This window comes from Barbus barbus (assembly GCF_936440315.1).
Source record: "Barbus barbus genome assembly, chromosome: 20".
NCBI lineage: Eukaryota > Metazoa > Chordata > Actinopteri > Cypriniformes > Cyprinidae > Barbus > Barbus barbus.
The window spans coordinates 15,100,953-15,108,667 of NC_136748.1; the positions used below are offsets into that span (position 1 = coordinate 15,100,953).

General features: G+C 35.5%; 1 protein-coding gene across 2 annotated transcripts in view; it reads left to right on the plus strand.

Moving 5' to 3' along the window:
* Nucleotides 1–7,590, plus strand: part of itsn2b (intersectin 2b) — a 30,051-nt gene extending 22,461 nt beyond the window's left edge. For both annotated transcript variants that reach the window (XM_079443946.1, XM_079443947.1), the window contains 11 exons: nucleotides 2,015–2,136; nucleotides 3,104–3,210; nucleotides 3,289–3,472; nucleotides 3,839–3,937; nucleotides 4,049–4,216; nucleotides 4,486–4,698; nucleotides 4,800–4,921; nucleotides 5,185–5,267; nucleotides 5,945–6,028; nucleotides 6,106–6,279; nucleotides 6,422–7,590. In XM_079443946.1, the coding sequence (XP_079300072.1) occupies nucleotides 2,015–2,136; nucleotides 3,104–3,210; nucleotides 3,289–3,472; nucleotides 3,839–3,937; nucleotides 4,049–4,216; nucleotides 4,486–4,698; nucleotides 4,800–4,921; nucleotides 5,185–5,267; nucleotides 5,945–6,028; nucleotides 6,106–6,279; nucleotides 6,422–6,579 (1,514 nt within the window). In that variant the 3' untranslated portion in view covers nucleotides 6,580–7,590. The remainder of the gene's footprint in view (nucleotides 1–2,014; nucleotides 2,137–3,103; nucleotides 3,211–3,288; nucleotides 3,473–3,838; nucleotides 3,938–4,048; nucleotides 4,217–4,485; nucleotides 4,699–4,799; nucleotides 4,922–5,184; nucleotides 5,268–5,944; nucleotides 6,029–6,105; nucleotides 6,280–6,421) is intronic.
* The last annotated feature ends 125 nt before the right edge of the window (nucleotides 7,591–7,715 follow it).

Below are 7,715 nucleotides of genomic sequence, written 5' to 3' on the forward strand. Positions count from 1 at the left end.
ATTAAATTGGTTTCAGATTATTTAAAGAAACAATTGTTGCTGTCTATGCTCCTTAAATGTGGGTGTTTATTATATGAAATGGTTTGCATTTATGACGGAGTGTATTACATTTTCATTACATTATTATAATGACATTTTTATCCTGCTTTAAATATGATCAATATTTAGTGTTATTTTACGGTGCCTTATGGTTCATTTTATTTTTGCAGTTATAATAGAAAGGATATTGCCAGTCTTTTACACTTGTACATGTAGTATTTAATCTAATATTAGACTTTTCCTTTTCTCATACTCCATATTTAGCCACACGTTTATTTCTCACACAATCTTTTCCCCTTCCCTTGACTTCATTTGTGTCCTTCTCTGTAGGGTTGTAACACCTTTCCTTTCCTTCATCCATATGAGACCCTTTATCCCCCTCTCACAGTGGAGGTGGTCCTGTTGAAACCACCATTTACTCACCCAATCACCCTCCTTTATCTTTCCTCACCAGTCTCATTTCTTAAAACTAAAACAAGGCTTTTTATTCAGTTGACTGGTAGTCTGAACCGATTTTAACTGATTAGTGGGGGTTAATGAATCTGATTTTCCTTTTTTTGAATTTTCTTAATTTAGTTAGCTTAAAGTGTCTTAAAGGTGGCAGGTTTTTTTATATGGTCATTTTGGGATGGTGAGACTTCACAGTAGAGCTGTTGCTCTTCAGTTTGGTCAATTTAAGGGACGTTCCATTTTAAGGCATGTTACAAAGTGTGAAACTGCCTCAGTATGTCTTCGCAATCACTAATGATACACTTTACATGTATACGCTGGTTATAATACAACTTTAAACTTAGTATTATTAGTTTCTAGTTATTGAAGGCACTTTGACATATTAAAGAACAAACAACTGTCACTTTTTGGAGGCAGTTTCACCTTGAATCTTTAGATGGTTTTCACTCTTTTGCTTCCATTTTATTTATAATCCATTTGTTCAGTAGTTTCGGTTTAAAATCTATGTAAGAACAAAAACGAAAGACAACTTGTTACTTTCTGTGGTGTATTTGCAAAAATAGTTCTGCTGATGCTGTTTTAAGCACAATGCTTTGGCCTTAGGTGGTATTGTTACACATTTACTGCGCTTTATGCCATGTTTGTGCATGACTCGCTTTTGTATAAACAGATTTGTTAATATTATATGGGAAACTATGCAAATAGTTGTGAAGTTGTGGACAAATGTTTGCCTTAATATCATTTTATTGGATGTTGTTAATAATACTTCAGATATCTCAAATACTTGGATCTTGTACTTATTTGATTTGAAGAAATCTAGACATTAAAGTCTTTTGAAAAAAACAAACGTCGTTCCTTTTTAATTTTTGTAACATAAGAGTTCAGTGCCAAAAACACACTTTCATATATGCATTTTTGAAAAGTGAAACAAAACAAAACAAAAAAGCCCATATTACATTTTTTTTATCATCTACAGTAAAATGTAGCCATGTAATGATCTAATTGTTTGATAGTTATTCATATTTAATTAGTTAGTAGTGTCTCATATTTCACCACCTTCATGAGTTTCCAGTGACTTACTGATAGTATTCCTCTAGCTAATCTTCACTGCCATCTAGTTATAATTATCCTACTGTTGTATTATGGGTTAAAACAGAATAATCCTGCATGCTTAGTGTTCATTACAGTAAATGAGCAGATTTACAAAGCACAGCTCATAAAAATGAGCGATCATTCAGGGGGTAAACTGCTATTTTTACGGCTCTGGGATGTGGACGATGAAGGCACCACTAAAGGCCCCCCGGATGGTCAAAAGGACAGACCATCAACAGGTAAGGATTGACGCTGGAGTGGTTTGAGGTGTCATCAACACGCTGCGACTGACATTATCCTGCTTTAAGTGTGCTTGAGTGTGTTTGCAGTAGGGTTATTGAAGGATCTTCTGCAGCTGTCATTTTGTGTGTGTTTTGTTGTGTTTATGTGCTTCAAGTGTCTGGGTGAGTTCACCTATACCGTTTTCTTGTAGGGTGTGCTGACCAGAGCACTCTGGATTCAATGAGCCCGCAGGAGAAGAAACGCCAAGGATACATCCATGAGCTCATTGAGACAGAGGAAAAATACAATGAAGACCTACAGCTGGTCCTTGAGGTACACGGTCACAGATCAACTAATTCACATTCATTTATTTAGCAGACCGTTTTATCCAAATCAACTTAGAAATATGAATAAAACAAGCAATTTACAGAAAAGTTGCCAACAGTTTAGTGGTACCACAAACCAATATGAGTAATCCAAAATAATGCAAAGCTAAATTTGACTTTTTATTTTAATTTTATTACTTTATTCTATTTTGCATTATTTATTTAGGATGTTATTAAATGAAAGTTTGCATTTTCAGTTTATGTATTTTAATGATTTTATTTAATTACATAAATACAAATAATATTAAGCTTTTTTGCCGTTCTCAGTATGACAGCCCAAGTAGTGTAATAATATAGTATAATAATTAATAATAGTGTAATATAATAATAATAATAATAATTATATAGAATTTGTAAAAATACTTTTATTTCAGTATCATAAGGGGGAAGTCTTGGAAGTCGTGGCCTAATGGTTAGAGAGTCGGACTCGTAATCCAAAGGTTGCGGGTTCGAGTCTCCGGCCGGCAGGAATTGTAGGTGGGGGGAGTGAATGTCCAGCGCTCTCTCCACCCTCAATACCACGACTGAGGTGCCCTTGAGCAAGGCACCGAACCCCCAACTGCTCCCCGGGCGCCGCAGCATAAATGGCTGCCCACTGCTCCGGGTGTGTGTTCACGGTGTGTACAGTATGTGTGTGTTCACTGCTGTGTGTGTGCATGTTGGATGGGTTAAATGCAGAGCACGAATTCCGAGTATGGGTCACCATACTTGGCAGTATGTCACTTCACTTCACTTCACTTCATAACTCTAGTCACATGATCCTTCAGAAATCATTCTAGTGTTCTGATTTGCTGCTCAAAAAACACTTATTATTGTTAATATTATAATTTGAATAATTAAATAGATTTTATAATATATAATTATTATTATTTTTTTTTAGATAAAATTAGATTTGTTTTGTTGTCTTTCTTAAGGTCTTCTACAAACCCATGTCTGAATCAGGTCGTCTCACTGAGACTGAAATGAACATGATTTTTGTCAACTGGAGGGAGCTTATCCAGTGCAACTCCAAGATGCTCAAGTATGTGAGGTTAACTTGCAAATATTTGTTATCTTTTACCAATGCGCAGTGTATCATGCACGATGTGTATATTGTCAGGGCACTGAAAGCAAGGAAAAAGACTGGGGGAGAGAACATGCCTGTTCACATGATCGGAGACATCCTGGCCTCTGAGCTGTCACACATGCAGGCCTACATCCGCTTCTGCAGCTGCCAACTGAACGGTGCCACGCTGCTGCAACAGAGAACCGATCAGGAGCCAGACTTCAAAACTTTCCTCAAGGTAGCCTCGCATACATCACTTAAACAGTTAAAAAGACGTGTTAAAATAGACATTAAGCTTTATTTCATTTTTACCAAACAAAATTATGCAAAGCTGTATTTGAGAAATATATGTATTTTTTATTTCTTTGTCATTATTTATTTGATATCTTATTAAATGAAAGGCTATTTTTTTGCAGTTTATGGTCTTTCAGTAGGGCACATACATTTTTGAAAGTGCATACAGTATATCCCAAGTAGTATAATTTATAGTATAATAAAAATAATATTGTAATTGTTCATAATTTATATTTACCATTATCAGTGTGAGTTTTTGGTTTAAATATTTTTGGGGAGCAATGTTAATTTAAAAAATGTTTTTCTTAAGAAAATTGCTACAGACTACCGTTGTAAAGGAATGCCTTTGTCCAGCTTTTTACTCAAACCTATGCAAAGGATCACTCGCTATCCTCTCCATATAAAACATGTGAGTACAGTGAAAATTTCATTATTCTATGCATGTTATTTTAGATGTTGATAGTTAATGCAAATGATTAGTGAACTGTTAACCAATACTTGTGTGTATTTTTGTGTCCAGATCCTGGAAAGTACTCCAGACAGTCACGTGGACGATGCTCAGCTGCGAGAGGCTTTGGAGAAGGCAGAGCTGCTGTGCTCTCAGGTGAACGAAGGTGTCAGGGAGAAGGAGAACTCTGACAGGCTGGAGTGGATCCAATCCCATGTGCAGTGCGAAGGCATCACAGAGGTAAAAAAGCACAGTTTTTAGTCATTTAGCATTTTGTTTATGTAGCTTATTTTATGTATCTTTTTTTTCTGATACAAGAAGTAGTTGATGCTCAAAACATGCATTACAAGATCAGTCATAAGCTATCGTCTGATGTACAATACACTACCATTTTGATACACTATCAAAACTTTGAAGTTTGTAAGATTTTTAAATGTTTTTGAAAAACTTTGGCTTAAACTTTCATGTAACGCTGTGTAGTAGATTTCTTCCTCTTCTATTGTGCCTAGAATCTGACCTTCAACTCTCTGACCAACTGCTTGGGTCCTCGTAAATTGCTGCACAGCGGGAAGGTGTTTAAGACCAAGAGCAATAAGGAGTTATACGTCTTTCTTTTCAACGACTTTATGCTGTTCACTCAAGCTGTCAAGCAGTTCACTTCCTCAGGAACGGACAAGCTCTTTAGCCCCAAGTCCAACACACAGTACAAGATGTACAAGACGGTAGGGTTCCACTCCTCTTTATGGAGTAGTTTTCCTTTATGGTTAAACCCTTGAACAAAATAAAAGAAGCCTTGAAGTATTGTAAATGTTTGTGTTCCTAGCCTGTGTTCCTCAATGAAGTTCTGGTGAAGCTTCCGTCAGATCCATCCAGCGACGAGCCCGTCTTCCACATTTCCCACATAGATCGTGTGTACACACTGAAGACCGAGAACATTAACGAGAGGTCAGTTTCAGCGATCGCTCACTTTCAGTCTTATCAGCAAGCCACTATTTACTGGACACATGGGAGGCTTTATGAACCGTTAAAGGAAAGTTATCGCCACACTGTATGGGTAGAGAAAAAACAACCGCTTTTTATGCTGCTGAAATGCCAGTGCAAAATTGACAGAATTTTAATGGAAATGAATGTTTAGGGAAAATAGTTACTTTTTGCTGCAAGCAACATTTTATGACACACAATGTTTTATCTCCTTGCTGTCCTGCTAGGACTGCATGGGTTCAGAAGATCAAAGCGGCATCAGAAGCATTCATTGAGATGGAGAAGAAGAAACGGGAAAAGGCCTATCAATGTATGTTTTATTTATGTCTTTATTTATTTATTGGGTACACTGAATACGAGTACTCGCCTAATACTCAACAATCCAAAGGTTTGGGGTCAGTAATATTTTTGTGAAATTAATACTTTTATTCAGATCGTTTGCAGTAAATTGATCAAAAGTGGTGGTAATTCAATTTGTAATGTTACAAAGTATCTTTTAATATATTTAAAAAAATACTTTTGTTTTGACGTTTCTGTTCATCAAGGAATCCTGAAAAGATGTGTCACAGTATTTTCACAAAAATATTAAGCAGCAAATTTGTTTTGAACATTGATAATAATAAATGTTTCTCGAGTACGAAATCAGAATATTAGGATGATTTCTGAAAGATCAAGAGACACTGAAGACTGAATTAATGATACTGAAAATTCAGCTTTGCCATCACAGGAATACATTACATTTTAAAATGTATCAAAATAGAAAGCAGTTATTTTAAATTATAATATTTCACAATATTACTGTTTTACTGCATTTTTGATCAAATGAATGCAGCCTTAATTAGAACTTCTTTGAGACTTCTTTCGAAACATTAAAAATTCTTACTGACCCCAAACTTTTGATTGGCAGTGTATGTCATAGTCTGTAAATAAAGATAAATAATTATTACAACAGGTTGGCTAAGTTCATGTTTTTATTTTTTTTTACAGCTCGTTCAATGAAGGCAAGTGGAATTGGTCGCCTGCTTGTCACCATCTTGGAGGCAACAGAGCTAAAATCCTCCAAACCAAACGGTGAGCAGTTTTATTAAATAAGGTTTTTTATTTTTTACTTCCCAAAACATTAATTTAAAAAAAAGGTTTTTTTTTAGGAAAGAGTAATCCATACTGTGAAGTGACCATGGGCTCTCAGTGTTACAGTTCCCGAACCATCAATGACACTGTCAACCCCAAGTGGAATTTCAATTGTCAGTTTCACATTAAAGACCTGTATCAAGATGTCCTCTGTATTACGATTTTTGAGCGCGAGCAATTTTCACCAGATGGTGAGTGTGAAAATTGCAAGTATAATACTGTTTCAAAATAATTTAATTTTAAACGGAACTACAGTTTCTTTATATTTTAGCATGTATTATTATACATTCCCTAAAAACTGGCATTGTTCCATTTGTCTCTCTCCCTCCATAGACTTCTTGGGTCGCACTGAGGTTCCTGTAGCCACTATTAAGAAAGAGCTTGAGAATAAAGGTCCGTCCACTAGGAGGCTGCTGCTTCATGAAGTTCCCACTGGAGAGGTTTGGGTTCGGCTTGACCTGCAGCTGTTTGATCACAAAGCCCCCAAATGAGGAGGAGAGAGGATGTCCCTTCAAAACTGCACTTCAAGCACAGCTTCTCACCACTAGCTTCTCAAGATTGCCTTACAATGTTCTCAACTACTGTGGAACGTACTAATTAATGTGTAACCATAAGGAAGACGAGTTAACCTTCACAACTTTGCCAAGTTTTGATTTTGGACCAAGTTTTGTTAGTTTTATTGCCTAAATAATTTACCACAGGATGTAGAGATATCTCAGGACCTATATTTTGCTTCAAATATACTGTCTTTATTGCTGTATAGAAAGCTATATTTGTAATAATCGTAACTTGCGTAGATCTGAAGTTGATGAGAACTTTTTTTGAAGTTGAATATTCTCATCAGCAACACTAAACCAGGTGGTGTTGTTTTTTAATTCATTATCCGTCTGCCTTACCTGCCAGTACTTCCATTTAACTTCACCATTATAGAATTAATTTGCACCAGCCAGCTGATCCTCTATAAAATCTTATAACAGCTTGTTAGCCTGTGTGACTTGGAAGGAACTTTTTTTGCAGAGCTTACTAGGTTTAATGTAGGAAGGTACAAATGAGGTGAATACCCAGGGATGATTGGTTAAAGGTCTAATCACTGTTGATTTTGTGTGCTTGACTGAGTTTTATTTATGTTAATTTATGAGTCTTGGACTATCTGCACATTTTACGCTGCCCACTATATCTGGATTGCTGTGTAGCATTCAGAAAAGGTCTTAATTTTGTATATTTTTGCTGAGTTGGAGAAGTATGGACATTTACTCAAGAATGAGTCTCTGAGTTTGTCTCTTAGGATTTATTTGTTTTAGTTTTAAATATAAATGTAATAAAGTTTGTTGGATATTCTGAAAATGTTTTTTTCCTTACACCTTTTTTTTTTTTTTTTTTTTTTTTTTAATCTTTCTCTCTCGCAAGTTTTCGTTTCCTTTTAGCCAAGTATTAGTTTTGAGAAAGACCTCTAAGCACAAATATGCAATAAAATCAGGAAGCAAATAAAATTAAAATACTGTAAAATATACTGGGTGATTGTCTTCACTACAAATTAAATGTTTTATTTATTGTAAGACGACAAGTTTATTTTTTGTCTGTAATATACATACAGTCATACGCCAATAGTCATGAATTTTAAGTAGGG